General features: G+C 48.5%; 2 protein-coding genes and 1 non-coding gene across 3 annotated transcripts; all 3 read left to right on the top strand.

The window, feature by feature from the left end:
- The first annotated feature begins 2,002 nt into the window (after window positions 1-2,002).
- Window positions 2,003-12,629, top strand: LOC117047545 (lipocalin-like). The gene is made up of 7 exons (XM_033150822.1): window positions 2,003-2,223; window positions 3,772-3,911; window positions 5,514-5,590; window positions 6,567-6,677; window positions 7,007-7,108; window positions 10,716-10,741; window positions 12,440-12,629. Exons 1-6 carry the CDS (start codon window positions 2,125-2,127, stop codon window positions 10,739-10,741), a joined length of 555 nt encoding a protein of 184 aa, XP_033006713.1. The 5' UTR covers window positions 2,003-2,124; the 3' UTR covers window positions 12,440-12,629.
- Window positions 12,630-16,036: 3,407 nt separating this feature from the next.
- LOC117047546 (lipocalin-15-like) lies at window positions 16,037-22,726 on the top strand. Its single transcript, XM_033150823.1, has 7 exons — window positions 16,037-16,154; window positions 16,744-16,883; window positions 18,405-18,475; window positions 19,748-19,861; window positions 21,074-21,175; window positions 21,628-21,649; window positions 22,524-22,726. Exons 1-7 carry the CDS (start codon window positions 16,059-16,061, stop codon window positions 22,528-22,530), a joined length of 552 nt encoding a protein of 183 aa, XP_033006714.1. The 5' UTR covers window positions 16,037-16,058; the 3' UTR covers window positions 22,531-22,726.
- TRNAK-UUU lies at window positions 17,915-17,986 on the top strand. Its single transcript has one exon. It is a non-coding gene; the product is annotated as a tRNA-Lys (tRNA).
- Window positions 22,727-24,647: the final 1,921 nt, after the last annotated feature.

Below are 24,647 nucleotides of genomic sequence, written 5' to 3' on the forward strand. Positions count from 1 at the left end.
GGAGAATCAGAGGCCAGCGAGACCAAAAATTTATTGAAGATTGGAAAAAATTTACAAATTATCTAAGGAAATATACACAATTGAATACGTTGATAGGATTACAGGAAGCTTTGTAGATACAAATAACTATTATTGCAAGATAAAACAAAGATTATTTAAGATGTGAAAATAAAAGCAATAATTTATGTAATAAGTATAAAAACAAAGGAATTGATATTGTTGAAACCAGACGGAAGGGTTGTTGGAAGTCCAGGCCTGAAGAGGCCAAAATGCATGTTATTTAATATGTAATAAATTGTAAATAATAATTGTATATTTGTGAAATGCAATAAAAAGAATATGGAAAGAAAAAAAAAACTATATGAGGGCACTGTTAGTGCAACAATCTATCCAGCTGTTCTACTTACAGGTAGGTAGCCGTGTTGGTCTGGCATAGTTGAAACCTTCCAGTAGCACCTTAAAGACCAACTAAGTTTGTTACTGGTATGAGCTTTTGTGTGCATGCACACTTCTTCTCTAAGGTGCTACTGGAAGGAATTTTTTTATTTATTTTGTTTCAATCTATCCAGCTGTTTGTCTAAGTTAACTCTGCTCCTAAAAGCTGAGCCATTTTGTTTTGCGATTCTCTAGACAATATATCTGCTGCTTTCTTTCTCTCACCCCCACTCATCCTGTAAGTAATTCCTGCATGAATAAAGCCTCTGAATCACAAAAACTGTAAGTGATTCCTTCAATCTAATTCACCCAAGCTGCAAGGTCTGCTGACAGAAGTTGTTTCCCATCACAGTTTCCCTTGCCCCCAGCCTTTTTCCCAAGGAACAGATTGGGTGTTCTGGCTGAAAAGATGCCAAAGTTCAATGGGCACACTTGGTTTCAGTTCAGTTTGCCAGGGTAGAAGGTGGAGAGCCTTGCCAACCAGGAGGCCTTGCAACTGGCACTGGATCTTGAAGCTGTTTAGAAGAACAAGTTGTGGCAGGAGCATCTCAGGGTGGAACCTGCCCTTTTTGCAACACTGAGGCACACTGGAAATTGAGCTTGATCAACTCTAGACTCACAGTCTGTTATCTGTTGCTTTTACATTATGATCTTGTGAAATCTGGTGAACAGGGACTAGAAACTAAAGTCTTTCCCCTTTTTCTCCAGCTGCCCTCGCCTTGTAGCAGTTTTCTTGAAGGCTTACGCGTGCAGCCTTTGTCTTGCTCAAACAAGCTCTTGCCTCCAGCAAGGCCCTAAGAATCAGGTGTTGCTTCAGGTTTTTTTTAACTCAGTCTTTTGGGTTGCTCAATTTCCCATTGTTTGCATGTCGTAGCTGCAGTTGGTCTGTTAGTGGAGAACAATCCTTAATCCTCGACGCTCCACATGCTGTTTAGACTCTTCTGTGCTTGCAAACCCAACATTTCCCCTGTGCAACACATATCAACTTATGAGTGTAGGAGTTTCTTGGCAACTCTGCTCATGCCTACACTCAAATGGATCCAAGTTGCTTCTCAGCCTTTTCACAACACTGATCTATTCTTTTTTACTGATGGCTCTGCCCTTGGTAACGGCACAGGCCAACTCTGGATAGGACAGGCTGTCTGTTCTCCTACGCTGTCCCTGGCTGAAATTGTTGCTCCCATGCTGTCAAGTGATCTATTGTTGTTGATGTGGGAAAAAAATAGGTGCTTTTCACCTCTTCTGAGGCCTTTTGCAGACGACCTGGTCATTGTTGCTGTGCTAGAAACTATAGCCTGCTCTCCTTTATCTCTATCATTCACCAAAAGGCTTGCACTCGTAGATCTAACCCCGGTTTCCTGTAGTGATACACAAGCAGAGTGCCAGCAGACCCCCATACTTCAAAACCCTTCCCTGCTCCAGGCCACAGTAGGGAGTCAGCATTTCGGAGGGGGAATAGCGGGTGGGAAATTGCAGCAGCTGTTCCGCCCGCTCATGTTGTTTCCCTGTTCTCTCTCTTTCTGCTTTGTGTAACAGACTATATCAGTGGGGGTGGGGGGGGAGGAGAGGTCAGCATGATCCCACCCTGAAGCATTGCTCAACTGGCCAATAAATAGCCGGCTGGCCTGGGTTTCTGGACAGGCTGTGCAGAGAGAGGCCAGCAGCAGACCCAGGAGAGCATTAGGCACAATGCGGACACAATTCTTCAGCGTCCTTGCCCTGACCCTGGGCTGCCTGTCCCAGGTACAGGCTGAAGTGGCTGTGCAGCCCGACTTCCAGCAGGATCAGGTAACCGAGCCTTTCTCCCCCGTCCCTGCCCCCAGCTCAGGGGCCAAAGAGCTGAGCTCAGTTGTCTGCATGGAGCTTGGCTTAAACCTAGCAAGCCCCGTCCCTGGATCGTCTGCCCGGGACCCTTGCAGAATCTGAAATGAAATGACTTAATTTCATTTCATTTATTGCATTTCCATCCTGCTTCCCCTCCAGGAGGTCAAGGTGGCGTGCATGACCCTCCTCATTTAATCGAAACAACAACCCTGTGAGGTAGTTACAGGTGGGTAGCCGTGTTGGTCTGCCATAGTCGAAACAAAATAGGAAATTCTTTCCAGTAGCACCTTAGAGACCAACTGAGTTTGTTCTTGGTATGAGCTTTCGTGTGCATGCACACTTCTTCCTGTGAGGTAGGTTAGTCTGAGAGAGGCAGTGGCTGGCCCAAGGCCACACTCTAAGGGAGTTTCATGACTGAGGGTGGGAACTGAATCCTGGTCTCCCAGGTCCTAGTCTGGTGCTCTAGCCATTATGCCACAGTGGTTGTCTTTCAGTTAGACCCTGAACAGCTCGTATCTAAGCTCTTGCAAAGGGACCTCTCTGGGAGAGAGACTTGGCTCAGAGGTCTGCCTGTCATTCAGTGTCTCCGCTGGCATGTTCCAGGCATTGGAAAATGTATGCTCCTCCTCCAAGCCAAGTCCTGTGAAGGACGAGAAGAGAGGGTGACTGACACGAGGATGGTCTCATTGTCTGGCTAGTGCCTGTGCAAAAGGAATGAGAAGGAAACTCACTCGCTACCTCTTCACACAATGCCTGTGCCAACGATCTGCGTGTACAGGAATTTTGAAAGCTGCCTTAGGCCAAGTCAGACCCTCGATCTAGCAAGCCCAGTATTGTCAACACTGGCTGGCAGCAGCCAGGGTTTCAAGTGGGGGCCTCTCCCAGCCCCACCTGGAGATGCTGCCAGTGGGGATTGCGAAACAGCTGCTCTACCCGGGGAGCTAGAGCTTTTCATATCTCAGAAGCTGGGAATAAATAGGGAAGGTGTTTCGAAATTCTGGAAACAATCTGTTTGTTTGTGCCCCACACCCACACACCGCTGAAATGTGTTCAGCAAGGGGCACAACAAAGAGACAAAGAGGGCTAATTCTGACTTAGCCTTGTTAATTGTGTGGCTTATGTGCTCCCAACTCCAAGAGAGAGTTTTCCACCAAAGTTTCTTAATTTACGGTGGCCGGAGCGGAAATCTGAAGAGCAAAGCTGCTCCAAAGAGAGGTGCCAGTATGACTCTCCTCTCCCTGCATCTTTAATGCCCAGGCCAAGGGAAACCCCTGTGTTACTCTGAAGCTTGCACTGTTTTTTAGCACAAGTGTGAGGGAGGAAGAGCCAAGAGCACCACAGTGGACTGGCAAGCAATAAGGAAAGGTTTATAAATCAGGGAACTGGGGGTCTCCCGTCAGCCCACGAGGCATTGCGTCGTCCCCCCCCCCATCCCACCCCACCCCAACCATTTGGCCAGGCAGCAGATTCCAGAGCAAAACGTTTGTGCTAAAGCGGTCCCTGTGTTTGTAGTTCACAGGGAAATGGTACAGCATCGCTATCGCCTCCAACGCCCGCTGGTTCCAGGACAAGAAGCAGGTGATGAAGATGTGTACCACGGTGGTTGTGGCCACAGAGGACGGGGACCTGGATATCACCTCCACTTACCCCAAGTAAGGAGGCACAGGTGGGCTGCCAAGCCTTGGCCTGGCGTGCCCCCCCCCCCCCGCACCTGACAGATGGAATTAATATTGTGGGATGGCATCAAAAATCATGGATGAGTGAGATTAATGGAGGGGTGGGTCTTTTGTCAGCACAGAAGGCTAGGAGCAGAACCTCCATGTTCAGGAGCACTGGTGCCCAGATATGATGGGAGACTGTGGCTGCCTTGCTTGGAAGTGCGCCATGTTGAACTGATCCTAGAGTCAGGATGTTGGGTAAGATGAGAAGAGCCAGGCTGGATTAGGCAAAAGATCCACCCAGCCCCATTTCCAGCTTCCAAATATGGACAGTCAGATGACTTGGGGAAGTCCCCAAGCAGGGCATGAGGCAATGACCCTTGCCTGTTGCATGCTCCCAGCAACTGACCTCTAGGGGTACACTGCTTTTGGACATGGAGGTTCCATAGTGCTTTCACAACTGATCACTGTTGGTAGCAATGGACCCTTCTTCTTGCATCCGTAGAACCCTTTAAAAAGAAAAACCATCTAACCCCATGGCCACAAACCTTGTGACTGGGAGTTCCACAGGTTAATGATGCACCGCTTGAAGCTGCTATTATTGTTTTAGACAGCCCATAGAGATTCTGCAATAGAGAGATGTTGGATGGATGTGGACAGAAGCAAGCTGGCATCTCCCAGGAGGCTGATTTGCAGTTGATCCATAGAGAGTTATCACTCCCAATATTTCAACAATAGCAGGAAAATAAAATAAATCCTCTGCCACGGCTGGCCTTGCACTGGCCTCTCATCTCTCAGCCTCTGTGTTCCCCACCTGTAAAATGGGGATATTCATGGGTTGCCTTTCACCAGGGCTGTATGCAGCTCTGTGGGTCTGTGTTCGAATCCTTCATCTATAGGAACCCAGCTGTAGATATACAGTAAAGGTAAAGGTCAAGGGACCCCTGACCATCAGGTCCAATCACGAACGACTCTGGGGTTGCGGCGCTCATCTCACTTTACTGGCCGAGGGAGCCAGCGTACAGCTTCCGGGTCATGTGAACCAGAGCAGCACACGGAAACGTCGTTTACCTTCCCGCTGGAGAGGTACCTATTTATCTACTTGTACTTTGACGTGCTTTCGAACTGCTAGGTTGGCAGGAGCAGGGACCGAGCAATGGGAGCTCACCCCGTCGCAGGGATTCGAACCGCTGACCTTCTGATCGGCTAGCCCTAGGCTCTGTGGTTTAACCCACCATGCCACCCGTGTCCCTAGATTTACAGTATGTACTTGTTTATAAATGTGACCCAAGAGCATTGCATAAGCGAGACTCTGCCAACCCGGTGCCCTCCAGAGGATTTGAGCTGAACATTTGGAAGAACTTTCTGATAGTAAGAGCTGCTCAACAGTGGAACGGTCTCCCTTGGGAGGAGATGGACTCTCCTTCCTTGGAGGTTTTTAAGCAGAGGTTGGATGGCCATCTGTCAGGGATGCTTTAGCGGAGATTCCTCGAACTCAAAACCCTGAAGGTTGTCCCTGTAAACCAGGAGGCTTCCTGAGCTGGCTGCCTGTGCTTCTCCTTCTTTCATCACTGTCCTGCTCTCTCTCTGCTCTAGGCTCGATGAGTGCGAGACGAGGAAAAGCCTTTTTGTCCGGACTGAGCAGCCTGGCCGATTCCTATACACCAGCCCACGTAAGTGAGAGCCACATCCTCTCCCTTCTGGCTGGGCAGCAGCCAGGCAGCCGTCATTCAGGGATGGGTTGGGAAAGAGATTGGCACCTTTCTGACTTAATCCCTCCTGGCTGTTTCCAAGCAGGGCATGGAAGAGCCACCCCTTGCCAGACGGAGAGGGGAAGTGGTTCTAGCAGCTGGGGGCTGGGTGGGTGCCAAACCAAGCCAACCTGCCAGTGCCTGCTACCATTTATATCATAGAATTGTAGAGCTGGAAGGGATCCTGAGAGTCATCTAGTCCAACCCCCTCTACAGGGGCGTAGCTAGCCGCTGGGCTGCCGGGGGCGGCAAGCCCAGCGGCACCCATGGGGGCGGGGCGTCGCTCCGTGCACATGACGTCATGACGCATGCGCATGGAACAACGCCTCCGCGTGGGCCAGTTGGCCCGCCCCTCTCCCGCTGCGCTCTGTGAGCGGAGCCGTCCCGGGGAAAGGAGAGGGGTTGGGCCAGCGAGGGGGGTGTCATTCCCCTCGCTGGCCTGCCCCTGTCCTTTCCCCCCGGGCTCCACTCCCTGAGCCCAGTGGGCAGGGAGCGGAGCAGCGGCGCGTGGGGGTGACATGCGGCGGCCCCTCCCACCACTCCCCATGCACCACCGGTCACCCCGGGAGGAGCAGCGCTGCACAGACAGGGTGCTCGCTCGGCTGAGCGAGCACCCCGTCCGTGCAGCACTGCTGCTCCCGGGGTGACGGAGGGAGCTGCGGCGCGTGGGAGTGGCGGGAGGGGCCGCTGCTTGTCACCCCCACCCGCTGCTTGTCACCCTGTCACTGGGGGCGTACCGCCCCTACCGCCCCTCCCCAGCGACGCCCCTGCCCCTGTAATCTAGGAATCATTTCCGTGGTGTGCAAAGCCAGTGTCTGGCAGTGGTGGGGTGTGTCTGTGTGTCTGTGTCTCCTTGCTGGCTCCAGTTCAATTCTCCTCTTGCCTCCTTCGATGCCAGGCTCTGGAAGCCGCCATGATGTCCGCGTGGTGGAGACCAACTACAATGAGTATGCCTTGCTGTATGCCAAAGAGAAGCACTACAAGATGTTCAGAATGGTGACGCTGTATGGTATGTCTGTTCCTCCCACTGCTCAGCCACCAGGGGGCAGCCTTCCTCCCTTCTGCTCCCCCTCCCCCACCCTTCTGGCTTGCGCTGTTCCCCTTGGGGACAGAGGACTGGGGAGCCTGGGTTGTTGTTGTTGTTTTTTTGCACCAGATAGATTGGGTGGCAGGAGAGCTGGAGAGTTGGAAGGGACCATGAGGATCACCTAGTGCAACCCCCTGCAGGGCAGGAATCCTTTTGCCCAACATGGGACTCGAACCCACGACCCTGAGATGAAGAGTCTTGTGCTCTACCGACTCTCCTCGCTCAACAGCGCTTTGTGTTTGTGGTGGCAGGTAGAAGCAAGGAGCTGAGTCCCGAACTGCGGGAGAAGTTCACCCAGCTGGCCTTGGCAGAGGGACTTGGTGATAACGACATCCTGTTCTTGCCCAGCACTGGTAAGTGGGAGAATTGGGAGCAAGCCTCAGGTTTCTTCCTCTAGGGATTGCCATGTGGGGTTTATCATGGGTTCACCTTGCCTCCTGCTTTCTTGGACAGAGGGCAGCAGTTCATAAACAGTTTTCAGGCCCCTTCCCCTTGGTACCATAAAAACTCATCCCAGGGCCCCCCATCCTATCCTAAGAAAAGGCATTATTTGGAATAGTGCTTTGTACAACACACTATTTTTCATTTTCATTTTCATTTACCGGTATTTATTAGATTTATATACCGGCATTCATCACAAGATCTCTGGGCGGTTCACAAGATAAAAATACAAAGTAAAAGCACAAGTAAATAATTAAAACGCTAACAGCAGAACAACAACCCCCACAAACACATTTAAACGTACATAGAGCGTTAATCTCAGCCCAAGGCCTTGTTGAAGAGGAACTTTTTCACTTAGCACCTAAAGGTGTATAATGAAGGCTCCAGGTGAGCCTCCCTGGGGAGAATATTCCACAAATGGGGAGCCACTACAGAAAAGGCCCCATCCTTGTGTGGCCACCTCAAGATAGTAGCACCATGACATTCAGAGCAGTAGCCACTGATTGTGCATTGATTCAAAATCCAATTAAGACTATTTAATTAATGCAATGAAAATGATGTTTGATCCAGCGATAGCACCTGTATCAAAGCCCGAAGGTCATTTTCACCTCCAGCACCCCCTGGTGCCCCCTAGAGTCTTGGCACCCCACCTTAGGTAATCACTCCCCAGCAGGTAGCACTGCCCACTTGGGCAGCCACTAGGCTAGGAGTCTAGTCCGTCCAGTCAGCAACCTTTTTCAGCAACCGTCCCTCAGACCTTGTGGAGGGCCGGACTATATTTTTTTTGGGGGGGGGGTATCAGTGAATTCCTATGCCCCACAAATAACCCAGAGATGAATTTTAAATAAAAGTACCCCGGACCGTCCGCGGGCCGGATTGAGAAGGCGATTGGGCCGCATCCGGCCTCCGGGTCTTAGGTTGCCTACCCCTGGTCTAGTCCATCACACCACTTAGTTTTGCCTCACCAATGGCACATGGCCCCAGAGACGTTTTCCTGAAGGCAGTGTGGCTCCCCATCCTTGGTTTAAAGGGGTCCAGTCCCTGCCTGGTCTGTCTGTGATTCAAATTCTGAAACCCAAAATATCCCTTCACTCTTAAGCTCCGGTTGCCAAAACATAGAATCTCAGCAGTTTGCTTTGTTTTCTTTCCCTCCCCATTGATTTAATACATTGATCACATGCCTTTTTAAGGAAGAGATCTCCATGACGTGTACAAATACGATATTCAGAAAAATCTCCCTCAAAATATGAAATGTCATTTCAACACAGCTTTTTAGAAACATCAGAAATGTGCAGCAGTCTTAGAGCTGGCACAAAATCAACGAATGATGGGGCTCCATGCCAACCTATGCTACAACAAATCAAAGTGCACAACCAATTTTTTGGGAAAGCCCCAATTTAAATCAGACTCTTGAAAATGACAAAGAGGAGATGAATCAGCTAAGAACATCTGAAAATACCAGTCAGGTGGAGCTTGCCTGATTTCACAGGGAGTTGAGTTCCACAGATCCATGTGGGGACACCACCTGCATCCTTGCCAGGATTGGTTCCCAAAGCAGCTCACAGTTAAAACCCATCACCATTGTCATGCTATAGCCCGTGTATATCATTAAAAGCATACTAAATCCTTGCTTTTCAGCTGATGTAGGGTCAGGATCCACAGCACACTGACCATTGATCTGCCTGCTGGTCCTGTTTCTAGATTTTTAGCGGGGGCTATATGAAGAAAGAGGAAGAGAAAAACTGAGAGGAGAAACAGGCATAAACGTGTTTCCTGCTGGAATTGAAAATTAAGGATACCTGGCCTTATGTGCCATGCATAATAATAATAATAATAATAATAATAATAATAATAATAATAATAATAATATATTATTTAGACCCCACCCATCTAGCTGGGTTTCCCCAGCCACTCTGGGCGGCTTCCACCAGAATATTAAAATACAATAGTCTATTAAACATTAAAAGCTTCCCTAAACAGGGCTGCCTTCAGATGTCTTCTAAAAGTCTCGTAGTTGGTTTTTCTCTTTGACATCCGGTGGGAGGGCATTCCACAGGGCGGGTGCGACTACCGAGAAGGCCTTCTGCCTGGTTCCCTGTAACTTGGCTTCTCGCAGCAAGGGAACTGCCAGAAGGCCCTTGGAGCTGGACCTCAGTGTCTGGGCTGAACGGTGGGGGTGGAGATGCTCCTTCAGGTATACTGGACCGAGGCCGTTTAGGGCTTTAAAGGTCAGCACCAACACTTTGAATTGTGCTTGGAAATGTACTGGGAGCCAATGTAGGTCTTTCAGGACCGGTGTTATATGGTCCCGGCGGCCGCTCCCAGTCACCAGTCTAGCTGCGGCATTCTGGATTAGTTGTAGTTTCCAGATCACCTTCAAAGGTAGCCCCACATAGAGCACATTGCAGTAATCCAAGTGGGAGATAACTAGAGTATGCACCACTGTGGCGAGACAGTCTGCGGGGAGGTAGGGTCTCAGCCTGCGTACCAGATGGAGCTGATACACAGCTGCCCTGGACACAGAATTAACCTGTGCCTCCATGGACAGCTGTGAGTCCAAAATGACTCCCAGGCTGCTCACCTGGCTCTTCAGGTGCACCGTTACACCATTCAGGACCAGGGAGTCCCCCACACCCACCCGCCCCCTATCCCCCTAAAACAGTACTTCTGTCTTCTCAGGATTCAACCTCAGTCTGTTAGCCACCATCCATCCTCCAACCACCTCCAGACAGGACCTTTGCCGCCTTCACTAGTTCTGATTTGAAAGAGAGGTAGAGCTGGGTATCATCCGCATACTGATCAACACCCAGCCCAAACCCCCTGATGATCTCTCCCAGCGGCTGCATGTAGATGTTAAAAAGCATGGGGGAGAGGACAGAACCCTGAGGCACCCCACAAGTGAGAGCCCAGGGGTCTGAACACTCACCCCCCCACCACCACCACCACTTTCTGGACACGGCCCAGGAGGAAGGAGCGGAACCACTGTATAACTGTGCCCCCAGCTCCCAACCCCTCTAGCCAGTCCAGAAGGATGTTATGATTGATGGTGTCAAAAGCCTCTGAGAGGTCCAGCAGAACTAGGAAACAGCTCTCACCTTTGTCCCTAGCCTGCCGGAGATCATCGACCAGTGTGTGCAAGGCAGTTTCAGTCCCATGATATTCCCAGTCTGAGCAACAGAGAGGAGTTTGCACCTGGGCATAGATTAAAGGTTAATAAGTCACTTTTAGTCTCTTGCAGCTGGGCACTCTGAATTGCCTTGTGGGGCTGGGGGGAGGTGTTTAGGGAGTAGGGAATTCAAGAGTGCAATGGGCTTGCCTAGTGGTGCATGTTTGGCCAAGGTTGGACTAGAAGACCTCTGGATGCCCTTGTTCCAGAGCTATGATTTGGTGGCCACACAGGACTGTGCCCTGGGTAGCAAAGCGACCCTTTGCTCACCAGCATGCAGCCCCCCCCCCCCGCCACCTTCGAATGCCTTTGGACCACTCCCTGATCCCTCTCCTTGCTTTCTCTCCGGACAGATCTTTGCATGACGGACGATGTGTAGGTGAGTTGCCTTTTACTCTGTGGCTTGTGGGAGAGGCAGGCGGTGGGCAGTGTTACATTTCTAGAAATCGAAAGGTTGGAGCTCATACATGTCTTTACCGAGGTCTTTCCTCATAAACCCTGACAGTGCATGTGTGTCAATTGCTGGGGAAGGAGTGCACGGGGCTCTCCAAAGCATGGTTTGTCAGACATGATATGTATTAACCTTTGTGTTATGTGTGAGCTGGGCCACTGTCTTGGGCAACAAGTGCCGAGGGCTGCTTGCTTAAGAACATAAAGAAGAGCCTGATGGATCAGACCAATGGCCCATCCAGTGGCGTAGGAAGCCTCTTCGCCACCCAGGGCGGAAAACCGTAGCGCACATGCGCAACGTCATTACGTATAACGCATACGTCATTATATATGACGCATGCGTAGCGACACTGCACATGTGCGCTACGGAGCAGAGGTGAGCCAGGGAGGGGCGCCAGCCTGACGCCCCTCCCTGGCTCGCCTCCGCCCACAGCCGCCCCGAGCGGCAAGGATAAGGCGCTTTGCTTCGCTCCTTCTTCCTGCTCACCGGGCTGCGGGCGGAGGCAAGCCAGCTAGGGTGTCAGACTCCGTGGCTCGCCTCTGCCCACAGCCCGAGCAGCAAAGCATGCGCCGACGGCTAACCTGCTCGGCGCGCTTTGCTGGTTGGGCTGCGGGCGGAGCCGAGCCCTGGTGTCATGGGGGAGGGCGCCCAGAGTGTCACCCTCACCCGCCCCGCCATTCCTACGCCAATGGGCCCACCTAGTCCAGCATCCTGTTCTCACAGTGGCCGGTCAGATGCATATTGTAGGAAACCCACAAGTAGGATTTGAGCATGAGAGCCCTCTCCCCTTCAGGTTTTCCAGCCACTGGTATTCAGAAGCATGGCTGCCTCCGACTGCAGAGGCGGATTATAGCCAGAAATAGTTGTCTCCTCCATGAGTTTGTCCGATCCTCTTCTAAATCGCTCAATGCTGGTGGCTGTTATTGCCTCCATAGTTTAACTCTGTGCTTGCTTAGATGACAGAGAGAGAGGGAGAGAGAGAGAGAGAGAGAGAGAGAGAGAGAGAGAAGAGAAGAGAAGAGAAGAGAAGAGAAGAGAAGAGAAGAGAAGAGAAGAGAGAGAAGAGGCATGGAGGAGATTTCAAGAGATCTCGGTTTTCCCAGGCATGCTCTACCCAAGTCCCAAACTCTGAGAGGCAAACAGGAGCAAGAGAGGCCTTCTTTGTTTGGGAGCATTTGTGGGGCTGCAGGTTGGCTTCTGGAAGGCCCACAGAAGGTTGGCCTGATGATCAGCCATGGCAGTTCTTCAGGACGCAATGACAGCCCTGCTGCTGAATCAGGCCAAGGGCCCAGTCTCCTGTTTTCTTGCGGGCTCAGCTGCTCGTCCTCAGCAGGTGCTGCTCAGAAGGAGACTTTTTCTGTACATGGATGCTCTCTTGATAGACCTCTGAGTCTGTCTTGTCCCCTTTTAAAGCTAATAGAGACACATCTGGTGGGAGAGGGTTCCGTAGTCATGGTGTGTCAACAAATACAGTTGTGTGTAGTTTGCACCCAGCGGAGGGCTGAGCTTACTTGGACACCAGCAAGGGGAACTGAGACTTCTGAATCTGGTGGTTGGTGGTTGGGATTATATCCAGAATGCAGAAATATGCAGCACACACACGCACACACCCCGTTTCCTTTTCAGGCTCCTAGGTTGAAAATCCAGGTTTTGCTTCGAGCAAAGAAGGCCCATTTTCTGACCCGTCTACCAATCCTTGACTTCTCCAGCACTGACGTAGCACCTGTTCCCTGTTCAGCCATGAGCACCTTTCACCTCTAACCCACCCATGTAAAAGCTGGTCCTTGATTAAAAATAAAAAAAATGTCACACAAAATGGTAGTGTTGCTGTTTTGGTTTTGTCATTGGGGGAATCTCCAGGAACACACTCCCTTAATCCTCAGGCCATAGGTACATTAATTATTATTTGTTACTACTATCATAATGTCATAATAAGGTAATATTTCGTCCTGCAAAAAGTATCATTTCCTGCCATCAGGAAATGCTGCATTTCTTCCCAGAGTTGCCTTTTGCACCATTGATATCCCCCAGATTTTTAAAATATTATTATTATTATTATTATTATTATTATTATTATTATTATTATTACTATTACTCAAAGGCATTTGAAGGATCTATCAAATGCATTAGGAAGGCTGTCTTAATCCTTCAACCTGTTTGTCCATGTAGCCCACTGCTGCCTACACTGGCTGGCAGCAGCACTCTAGGATTGTCTCAAGCAGAAAGAGCTTGGCACTCCCACAGTCTCTGGCCCTTTTAGCAGGGGGAGTTTCAAGCTCTTCTGCATGCATAGCTAGAGGGTGTTCCTGACTTCATTCCAATCTTCGAATCCGGGCTGTTGTCCAAATCTATCCTTTGAAGTTTAATGACGCAGCAACTGCCAAGTTATTTCAATCCGAGCTGTTGTCCAAACCTATCAATTAAAATTTAAATTGATACAATAGTTTCCACATTGTTTGTTGAGCATACTGTTTGCAGTATTGCAATGTAAATGAACTGTATTCCACCAATATAAGTCATTAGGCGATCAATCAGCTTTTCCAGAGATCACACACTAAAAGCATTTTTTCTAATACAACACATTTTTGTGTATTGTTTTCAGAAGCATATGCATTCCATGCACAGTTTGCACTAGCATGTGCATTTTTAGACATGTTCCTTGACTTACGTTGCCTGTGAAATTTAGAGAATTTTGAAGGGCAGTTGTGTTTCAGTTGACACATTGTTGCAGAAGGTGAAAATTTGGAAGATATGCCTTGAAAATGTGAGCTGAATCTAATCTCTTCCCTGTTCTTAGCTGGAGCCCCTGGCTGTCTATTGGGTTGGGCCAGACCTGATTGGCAGGTGACCTGGGGAATTTACCTTTGTGTTTTGGTGGTCAAGAGGACTTCATTGCATCCATCCACAAGTTAGGAACCTAGGAAGCAGCCTTATACAGAGTTAGACCATTAGCCTATCTCCTTCTGTATTGTCTACACTGATTGGCAGTAAGTTTCAATGGGTTTTGGCAAGGGACACTCTCAGTCCTACCTAGAGATGTTAAAAATTCCAATTTTTAATACACACACATACAGCAGGAGAAAACAGCTTGCTCCATCTTCCCTCAATATATTTGAAGATGGCTATCCTGTCTTCTCTCAGTGTCCTCTTTCCCAGGCTCAACGTACTCAACTCCCTCAATCATTCCTCATAAGGCTTGGCTTCCAGACTGATCATCTTGGTCACCCTCCTCTGCACATGTTCCAGCTTGTCAATATCCTTCTTAAATTGTGGTTCCCTGAATTAGACACAGTATCCCAGGTGTAGTGTGACCAAGGCAGAATAGAGTGGTACTATGACTTCCCTTGATCTGGACACTATACTTCCGTTGACGCAGCCTAGAATAGCATTAGCCTTATTTGCTGCTGCATCACACTGTAGACTCATGTTAACCTTGTGGTCCACTAAACATGTGGTGAACAAACTAAAGTTCGATCCAAACTAGGTGGTGGTAGTCCTTGGTTGATGATAATGGTGATCTGGGTGGAAATGTCCAACCTATTTTCAACAAGAATGCACTCCCTGGCCCTAGAGCAACAGACTCACAAAGGGATCCAGCTCTAGCTTTATCCAAGGATATGCTGGTGACCTCAGTGCCCAGGAGTGCCTTCCTCCATATTTACTGCCCTATACTGGGGGAGAAGTCAGACATAGCCTTAGCTGTTCATGCTTTAGTCCAGGGGAAACCAATGTGGTGTCTTCCAGATGTGTCATTTAGTTGACAGATGGAGCTGGCTTGAAACCTGTGGCAAGAGCCACTGCTCTCTTGCCAGTGGGCAGAAACTCCCAACCAGCTGCAATCAAGAGAGAGAGGAAGTGGCCTGTGAACTAATCCTGCCTTTATCTAAATCCTCCTGAAGCTTTCCTAAATCCCCTTGTGCAAAGGCCTTCCAGCTGAGCCAAGCTGCCTTAAGAGAAAATGCACACAATACACCCCCTTCAAATTACTGGCTTCTTTAAACAAACAGCAAAACCTGAAGGACCTCAACTTCCTCCCAGTTGCTGCATGCCCAGAGCAAGAAAAGTGGTAGAGGTTGATTCATAGATTCATAGAATTGAAAAGTTGAAAGGGACCCTGAGGACATGTAGTCCAACCCCCTGCAATGCAGGAATATGCAGCTGTCCCATACGGGGATCGAACCTGCAACCTTGGGGTTGTCACCGCTATGCTTTAACCAACTGAAAGGCATGGAAACCTTGCTCAGAAAAGGAGATGAGCATCCTATTTGGAAAGGGGAGAGGAAGCAACAATATTGGAATATTGGGAGACTGTGGGTAGCCTTTACACAGTTAGACCCACTGAAATGATTGAATATAGCCAGGAAAAAGCTAGGACTGGGAAAAGTTGGCCACGGCAGTTCATGCACTGGTAACTTCAAGACTGGATTACTGCAATGCGCTTGAACCGGGAGCAGCAGTTAGTGCACAGTGCTGCAGTACAATTGCTAATAGGAGTGAGGCCTTCTCAGCATACAACACCAGTGCTCAGGAATCTGCACTGGTTGTCAATCTGCTACTAGGCTAGAATCAAGGTGTTACTGTTAGAATATAAAGCCCTTAACAACTTGGGGCCAATTTACCTGTGAGTTGGAAGGAAGGTCTCATTTCTTTTTCTAAGTATTTTTTATTAAGTATTTTCTTGATTTACAAAGGTATATGCACTCTCTCTCTCGTATTTTGGATCATGGGGAGTCATGTTGAGGTGTCCCTTCAACCAACCTGCCTGTTCTCTTTTCTTGTTGTTGTTGGGTCAGTCGAAGGGGCTTGCTCAGAGCTGTAGCTACAGGGGAGGCTGGCCAGGGTTTTTGCCCTGGTTGAAGCCTCCAGAGGGGTGCCACTGAGGCTCTCAGTCTCTCTCTCTCTCCCCCCTCTCTGTATACAAGTACTCATGGGTGTGTGTGTGTGTGTGTGTGTGCCAAACTGGGTCTTTGACCTGGGTGAAATAAAGCCTAGTTTTGCCCCTGGTTGCTATCCAGTTTCAGCCCAGCAATTATCACTTAATAGGGTGTTACCCAATACCACCCATCCAAGATAGCAGATCCACACTTGGCCAAAGTGTTGCATAAGACGTGGGAGGGGACGCTGCAGAGTGCCCTGGCCGCTGTGACACCCAAGGGGAGAGGTATAAAGTTGGGCGCCTTCGAAGGAGACGGCATCTTCCTCTGCCCAGCTGCTTTTCAAGGAGCAAGAGGAGGCACCTGCAGGAATGAGATCCACCATGCATAGCCTTCTGGTGCTCCTGCTATGCTCATTCTGCGTTCGGGCAGAGATTGCCATGCAACCAGACTTCGATCTTCAGAAGGTACTGAGCTGTAGGGAAAGGGTGTGGCCCCTGCTGTGTGGAAGTTACATCCCTCTCTTTGCTTCCAGAGCTAGCCAATTGCTCATACTTCTGCCTTCTGCAACCAAGTGTCCTCCATGAGTTGGTGCTGAAGGAACTCCCACTAGCCCCAGTTAGCCAGAGGCCAGCGGCAAGGGGATGATGAGAGCAGGTGTCCACCAAATACTGTCTAAATTTATACTTGATTCGTTGCTGACCATTTGCTCTGTTATGTTTTGACCTTATAATCAAATCTGGTTGGCAAATTTGAAAGCCTAATCATCACCTCATGCACTTGCCAGAGTCAGCTTCACTGACACCGTTGTTGGTTTGTTGCTGACCTACACTTCAGTCCAGCTCCTGAGATTTAATCTGGGTGTGCATTCATTCTCCTTTTTTATTATGGGCTTCTTTTCCTTAGAGAGGTTCCTGTGCTCCACTCCGAGCCTTGGCACAAATAATGCAGGTTAATTGAAATGCACAGAAATGTGGGGAATGCCAGATTTGGCCTCATCTGGATGGTGGAGTGGAGGGGTGAGACCTCTGGTCTGACTGGAATGGTTTCCTCCAGTTTGCAGGGATGTGGCACATCATGGCCGGAACATCAAACTGCCCCGTATTCCAGGGCATGAAGAGCATCATGACAACATCTGCTGCTCTGGTCAAACCCCTTCCAAACGGAGACATGAAAATACTTACTGGCTACCCTTTGTAAGTAACTACTGCTAGATGCTTAGGAGCACTTTACATGATCAAGAATGGGGGAGGGAGGGCATATTTTCTGGGGGGAGGGGAATATGCCCCTCCCAAATACCCCCTCCCTGTGAAACCCTTTGAAAACGCTGGGGTAGGATGAAAAAGTTCCTTCTTCATTAGACCAAGCATGGAAGGCACACTCTTCACTCTGGTTTCCCTTGGGGGGGGGGTGTTTCCATGTAGACTACAATGGATTGGTGATCCCCTATGGCTGGATCATAGAGCCAGAAAGGAGAAGCACACTCTTTCAGAACAGATGTGCCAAATGCTGATCAAAATTTGCTGGGGTGGGTTTGGACCATTTCCCTATAAGGAGATGCTTAATGCTCCCCCCCCCCGGCCACCCCACTCCTCCTGCAAATCAACACTGAAGTGTTATAGTATTCCAACACTAATTTAATCAGTAATCAGTGGGATGATAAAATGAAACTCGCTGCAAATGTTATAATTTATTTCTTTATTCCATTACATTCTATTCCACCTTCTTCTAAGATGAGCTCATCAGGGTGTATATGTTTCTGCCTCCTCCTCTCATCCTCACAATGACCCTGTGAGGTAGGTTAGAGTGAGAGGCAACAACTGGCCCCCAGTGAGAGCCCTGGTCTCTGAGGTATTAGTGGTTGCACTAACTGCTACATTATCACTGGCTCTCATAATGCAGTTTCCCCTCTGTGTAGGACTTTCTGGGCGTTTTGGACTCCAGTTCCCATCATCCCTGACCATTGGTCTTGCTGGCTGGGGAAGATGCAACATGTAACCCCCAAACACCTGTGAATATGTTGGGCAGCTAAATCTACCCCAGGTCAATATGAAGGAAGAGTCCCAACTCAACACATTGTCAGCAATGGCAATGATGCTCCTTTCCCTGTTCTTCCGTCTGAGAAAGGGATCGCGATGTCAGGCGTGCCCCTCCCCCACATTAAAATATGGGCGAATGAGACAAAGCACCTCTGCTGAATATGCCCCACGGGGAAGCAGCCTCCATAGTCTAATAGCTCAGTTGGTAGAGCATGAGACTTTTGATCTCAGGGTCATGAGTTCGAGCCCCACATTGGACAAAACATTCCTGCATTGCAGGGGGTTGGACTAGATAATCATCAAGGTCCCTTCCAACTCTATGATTCTATAATGGGGGGTGGGGCTCAACCTCTTGCTAATATTAAAAAAAAATGGGCAGATTTTACTATCTTGGCCCAGTTGCTTAGAAACATTAAACAGGTCCCTATAAGTGTAACTCTGTATACTTACTGCTTTGTAAAGTTTGTGCAGGCTTTAAAGCTACTCAGAATCAAATGATAGCTTAGTAGATAGAGCATGAGACTCTTAACCTCAGGGTTGTGGGTCTGAGCCCCACATTGGGCAAAACATTCCTGCATTGCAGGGGGTTGGACTAGATGACCCTTGTGGTACCTTCCAACTGTATAATTCTATTATTTCTAAATACATTATGTGTCTTTCCCTCATTTCTCTTTTCAGCCCTGAGGAGTGCAAGAAGGTAGAGATGTACTTTAAGAAGGCAGACCAGCCTGCACACTTCACGAATGACGGTAGGGCACAAGTGCTTTAGGGCGTGTAGAGAGGGGAGCAGGGCTGTGTGTTAAGGCTTGCCCCCGGAATTGCATTTTCCTGCCCCCCGCCCAGCCTGTCATGATTCAGACGAGGGGATGCACCAAGCAAGGGGTTTCCCAGGCACGGCCAGGGCAGGCAAAAGTCTGCACCTTGGAGGGAAATCAGGACCATGGAGAGATCCCCTGCTCCTGAGGTCAAACAGCCAGGTTGCCTCAGCAAGGTCTTAGGGGCACAGAGTGTGAGTGAAAGAACTGTAGCTTTCTGCTGCAGCCCTTGGTCCCTTTGTGAGAATAGGATTTCCAGCTGCAGGGATCTCTTCTGAGGACTTTTCTCTTGATTTCTCATGGAATCTGTGGGCCAGCCATCAGAATCTGGTGCCCAAGGTGTCTACTCAGGGAGAGAGGGGGAAGTGTCAGTGGACCCCCATGAGATGGACAAGGGCATGGACCAATCTCCTTCTCAGAGCTGCAGTTGCCTGAGGACTTTGCCCTCTGCAGGATTTTGGTCCAGAGGCAGGACACAACCACATCTTGTGTGATAGGAAAGCCTGGCACGTGACCTCTTTCTGAGTAGGGGCTACCTGTGTGGTAGTAGCATGGCAACAGGGACAGTGGGACTCTGCAAAACTGACCTGACAAATGGTTATGTGTTTAAAAAATCCTGTGTGCCTCTGAGCCTGTGCAGAGTGCTTTTCTCTCTCTCTCAGATAAAAAGGCTTGAGACAGAGTGATCCTGAGCATGTACAGGGTACTTCTTAATGCAGATTGAAACACACATGTTTTGGTACATATCTATTCCCTTGCCTACTAAGTGCAAGAACACTGAACAAGCATTTCTCAAAATTCCTAGCAATTTCCAAATAAATTCTGGTTTCTCTGCAGCCCAGCTGGCAAAAGAGCTTGCCATTCACATTAGTGGTTCTTGGATCATTTCCTTCTCACCCATCTAGGAAAATTGGGACGGAGACTCTAGAAGAGGTCAAGAATCTTGGAGGTGGCGATCTTTGTGATGCTATGCAATGCCACACGAGGGAAAGGCAGAATGTATTTAGGGTGGCATGGGATAACTTCAGAGTGTGGCTTGGTGGGTGATTATCTGGCTCTGGAAATCAATATTATCTGGCTCTGGCTCTGGAAAGATGGGAGGAAGGAAAAGTTGAAAGGACAAAGAACAGATTTTCACCCTCCTCCCATGGCCTCAGAGTCCCTAGGGCCAGAACTAATTGGGGGTCCCTCTTTTCCTTCATTCAGAGAATGCCAAGAGAGATATGCGGGTGCTGGAAACCGACTACACCAACTTTGCCCTCCTCTACACCTTCAAGGAGGTCGAAAACGAGCCCAGCAGCACCACCGTCCAGTTGTATAGTATGTGCTCCAATGACCCATCCTTGAGCAAGAGAAAGGAGGGTGGAGGTGGCAAGAGCCGCCATCTTACTTCCTGAGCCATTGACGGCAGAGCAGTGTTGCTAAGTTGGGGCTGCTTCCTTGAAGGGATTGCACACCGTCTGATGCATCCCAGGCAAAAGCAGGGCCCCCTGATTGAATCCCCTGATCGGGACCCCTCACTGAAACTCAGGAGTTGCTTTCTTCTCTGTCTCCTGGGCGCTGTGCTGATTAACTCAGCAGCCACTTGTCTTCCATGGTTTTAAAGCCAGGAAGATGTGTGTGTGTTGTAGATAAAACTAGAAAACCCTCATTGTCCTGCAATAGATTATAATATAGTACAGTACGGTACTAAACAGGGCCAGCACAAGGCAATTTGCTGCCTGAAGTGAAGGCAAAGATGGCACATCTCTCCCACATATACTGGCAGCTGAATCTTATTTCAGCACTGGTGATGGGGACAGCAGAATTTCAGGGCAGGCTATGTGGCACAGCTCTCCCCTCTGATACCTCGCTGCTGCTGCTACTACTGCCCTCCTCTCCTCCAGCTGCCTCACACTTCATAATAGCATGGGGTAGGCTCAATTACCAAAATAAAAAGTAGCATCCATTTTATGACACTTTAAATTATCTGGAATCCTGGGAATTGGTGGAGGATGCAGAGGACTCGATGCCTCCCATAGAACAAGAGTTCCCAGCATTCCTTGCAGGGAGGGAGAAGGTTGTTAAATGGTTAGCCTGGACCACTAGTTTTAAGGCGGGACGAGACAGATGTTTTGTTATATGTACAGCAGCATCAGCCGCAAGAGGCACTTTATAAAGCTTAAGAGGCCAGGCCTTTGTCCCAATAAGTTTACAGTCTAAAAGTTGATGGAGGGAAGGCCATGAAAACAGAGTTGCCAAGTTGCTCCCAAGATTGAGGGGGCCCAGCGCATGTCATGTGAACGTGGGGCAAGTGTCCAGGCCATGAGGTGCAACCCCTCATTCAAACCACTTCTGAAAGCTCCTCCTCCTCCCTACCTCCAGCCTCAGCCCACAGACTGGAACCCCCTTAGGGTGTTCCCTCCACATGGCAGCCTCTCAAGACTCTACCCTGCCCTGCCCACAAACTGGAGGTTGGTGAAGTTATTGCTCACCACCTCAAACATTGTGTATATGTGAAAAGAGTCTAATTCTGACCTCCTCTGGATGCAGCCCGCACTCAAGACATCAGCAATGAAGTGCTGGAGAAGTTCAAGGAGCATTACCACAAGGTGGGGCTCACAGACGACCTGATGGTAATCCTCCCCAAGTCTGGTGAGTATAGCATTTGTGATTTGTTTTCCTTTCAACCTGTCTGGTTTAGCATGCTGCTGTTACTCATCATGAAGTTGCTACAGTAATCTCACACTTTTAACATTTGAAAGAAAAAGGTACCTGTGCTGCATACCCTTGAGTGTCCCCAGAAAAAAACACTGCTCATTGCGAGGATAACACTGATTCCCACAAATTGATCCAGAGGTTGGGTTGTGAGTGAAATGGCAGTAGAGGAATGGGCCAGGTGAGATTTTCCAAGCTAGCTTATCCATTGGGTATGAGCAATACCACCAGACATTTTTTTAAAAAAAATTAAAAGCCTACTTGTTTTGCCTAGTGGGAGTCAATCCTGACCATCAAGGCCTCCCATGCTTGCTTGACAATTGGATTTCTTAAAGTCACATCTCTGTGTTCTAATACTCATGAACTTCTTTCCCGTTTTTGCATTGCAGATGTTTGCTACAAGCTCCTCAGGTGAGTGATAAGTCTAGCTAAAGAGGGGGAGTTTGCTACATCTGGAAAACTGGAAGCTGGAGGGTAGAGAGTTACTCCCCCCCTTTGGTAATGTAGTAATGGGCAGCCAGTGTCCAATGGTGATTTAGACTACCTGGAATCAAGCTATCTGGGTGCAGAGAGACAGGACAGCACTCAGATACCAGGCACTGGAGGATCTCGTGGTCTGTTGAGAGGATGGGAAACATCAGCAGCTGCCTAGATGCAGTTCAGCTACAACTCCCACCAGCCTCAACAAACATGGTCAATGGCCAGGGATGATGGCAACAAGCATCAAAGACCAAGAAACCTCAGGAGAGTTTCCCACTGCTGCTTGCAGCCAATCCTTTTTCCTGGGCACCGTGATTGTCATTCAACAGTCATTCGGGAGCCCAAGGAATCCTCAGACAAGTCCGGAAGCTTGTTTACAGGCAGATGTGGGCTTTTCTCTTCCAAGGTTGTCAAGGGGAGGGAGCCGAGGTGTGCATCTATGTGTGGGAGCAATGGCAAACCAAGCCCCACAAGAAGGGCCTGCCAACAGCTGCCCCAAGGAAACAGGGCCCTGAATTTTGCTGGCAACACAAGTGTGGCAAGGCCTTGGCCATGCTGGCTGGGGGTGGTGGGTGTTGTGGTTCAGGAGCTGCATCTGGAAGCCCAAACATTCACCAGTCCAACTGCAGGGCTTTTCTGAGTAGATCTGCCATCTGTTGGTTGCTGTTGCTGTGAAGAAGGTTTGTGACTGGACAATCCAAGAAGAAAAAGAGGAAGAGGTAGTAGTTGGGACAAAATTTTGATATAGTGCCAGTTGCACAGTTCAATGCTTTTTCCACTTACCATCCTAACTTTTGTTTTGCAGTGCCTGAAGAGGACCCAATTCATCAGCAGCCAAGGCTTGCCCTCCACCCCACTGCAGAAGTCCCGCAGATTCAGAAATCAGAAATCATTGCTGCTGATCAGATCTCTCACCCTCTTTCCCCACTACAAGTGTTCCCCACTCTGCAATCTGACCTCTGCTTCATCCACACCCCATCCCTTCCTGCTGAATAAACAGCTTTACAATTTGGATTCTTTTTTTAGCAATGTGTTTCTTTGAGATAGGCTGTTTTTAGCAAGGATGAAGAGGTCTATTGCAGATATTAATATTGCACAATTTGAAGTGACTGGGTACATGAAAACTGACTCCTTTTTGGAAATAAAACATTGTCAAGGTCAATAAGTTTAATTAAAACTTTACTTGCAGAACTTTCTTCAAAACATGACAAAAAGCAGTAAATGATAAATCCAAACAGTTCCACAGTCCAAAGCATAGGCTCAGCATCTTAGAAAATATGAAATCCTCCAAACAGACCTATAAGCATTCTTACTTCCACAGAGCCTGTGAAGAAAAAAACACATAGGCAGCTCCCTTCTCATGTGAACTAAGGTTAAACACTCACGCGTTAGCTAGCAGAAAACAACAATAGTTAATGATCAACTCAGTTAAAACTCAGTTTCCTTTAGAATACTGCAGTGGAATTTCTCCATGTTAAACTTTTTTAGCAATACACATTTAGTCATTTAGCCATTTCAGTGTCAATTAAACAATTATACTTAACAAGGTCCCCAGACCTTCGTGTAACAGACATTGGACATTTAACTTTCCAGACTCAAAGTATGTGTTCTGGCAGCCATGAAGGATCATACCATCCATTTGTACTGTCCTGCTATTAACCCCCATAACTATGGGAATATAATTTAAAAGTACCAGAACATATGAAAATATCAAAAACTTCAGACCAAAAGGAATATATCAGTGGACATACATGTACCATATGCTTCAAGGAGGCCCTTGCAGCATCACAATCCCAGCATCTACCTGCCTGAGATGATGCCTTCCTGTACACCCATTTGGGTGGATCAATCTGCATTTCAAATCCTTTCTGTACAGATCCTCAAGCGATTTCCCATTGTTTAGGTTGTACAGAACATTTTAATGTCCTATTCCACAACTTTCTACATTTTTATACATCTGCCTTACAGAAACCCAAAGAGCATTTATAAACAGCAGTTGTGGATGTAGCTTTCTGAGAAGTTCTGGAAAGTCCCTCCAACAATTTAGGAGATGCCAAAGTGCTCAAAGCAGACACCAGCAGATGTTGCCTTTGTAGATATTGCCATTCAGCATGATATTTAAACCTCAATGTAGGAAATGACCAAAATTCTCCACCTGAACCTATCTGCTGATCTAATATATAAATCCCACATATCGGCCCACTTTTTCCAGGAAAGAGGCTGACTTTCCATCCTCAAATCTGCATTGCCCCATCAAATTAATCTGCCATGGGCATATGGGCCAAATTATAACTGACGAGACAATACATACCATGTCTTTGCAGTTGCTAAAATTGTAGGTGGGATAAGGAGGTATTTCTCTTTTCTCCAAAGCTACCCATCCTAGGAGAGGTGCTAGAGAAGTCATCTCTAAAAATACCCATGCTGGGGTAGTCACAGAATAGTAAGGATTCAAAGGATGGCTGTCTTTCTGTTCCCGTACTTTTTCGGAAAGGATGGATGTGGTATGTTTCTCATTCACTGTGAGCTGAAGGTGATGTTCCCCTCAGGGAGACCTCAGTTCTGCAACCCTGGTAGGTGCTGATATTTTTATGCACACCACACACACCGCAACCCTGGGATTTTCCATTCACCCAAATGCACAAAGACTGAACTCTCACCCACTGTCTCCTAGCCCCCTCCTCACTTTCCTTCCTTGCAGATCCTCCTATGCACCCTCCCCTGCACAAAGTCTGGGCTAGGTGCTCACCAGATTCGAGATGTTAACATGCAGTGGTTGGGAGTGAAAGAAGCCAGCCAGGAGCCTGGCAGGATAAGACTTGTTGAATTCATTTGTGATGCAAAGCCATGGGGGTGGAGAAAATAATATTTCCTCTGCAAAATGATTCCTCCTTCCCAGATTCCTCACCTCTCCTCTCCTCTCTGGGAC

This window comes from Lacerta agilis, chromosome 5 (assembly GCF_009819535.1).
Source record: "Lacerta agilis isolate rLacAgi1 chromosome 5, rLacAgi1.pri, whole genome shotgun sequence".
NCBI lineage: Eukaryota > Metazoa > Chordata > Lepidosauria > Squamata > Lacertidae > Lacerta > Lacerta agilis.

Bases quoted from the DNA above. Each gene is read 5' to 3' on its own strand.
- LOC117047545 (XM_033150822.1), top strand. From the start codon at position 2,125: ATGCGGACACAATTCTTCAGCGTCCTTGCCCTGACCCTGGGCTGCCTG. The intron at 2,224-3,771 runs GTAACCGAGCCT...CTGTGTTTGTAG, and splicing joins CCGACTTCCAGCAGGATCAG to TTCACAGGGAAATGGTACAG. The intron at 3,912-5,513 runs GTAAGGAGGCAC...TCTCTGCTCTAG, and splicing joins ATCACCTCCACTTACCCCAA to GCTCGATGAGTGCGAGACGA.
- LOC117047546 (XM_033150823.1), top strand. From the start codon at position 16,059: ATGAGATCCACCATGCATAGCCTTCTGGTGCTCCTGCTATGCTCATTC. The intron at 16,155-16,743 runs GTACTGAGCTGT...GGTTTCCTCCAG, and splicing joins CAGACTTCGATCTTCAGAAG to TTTGCAGGGATGTGGCACAT. The intron at 21,176-21,627 runs GTGAGTATAGCA...TTTGCATTGCAG, and splicing joins GGTAATCCTCCCCAAGTCTG to ATGTTTGCTACAAGCTCCTC.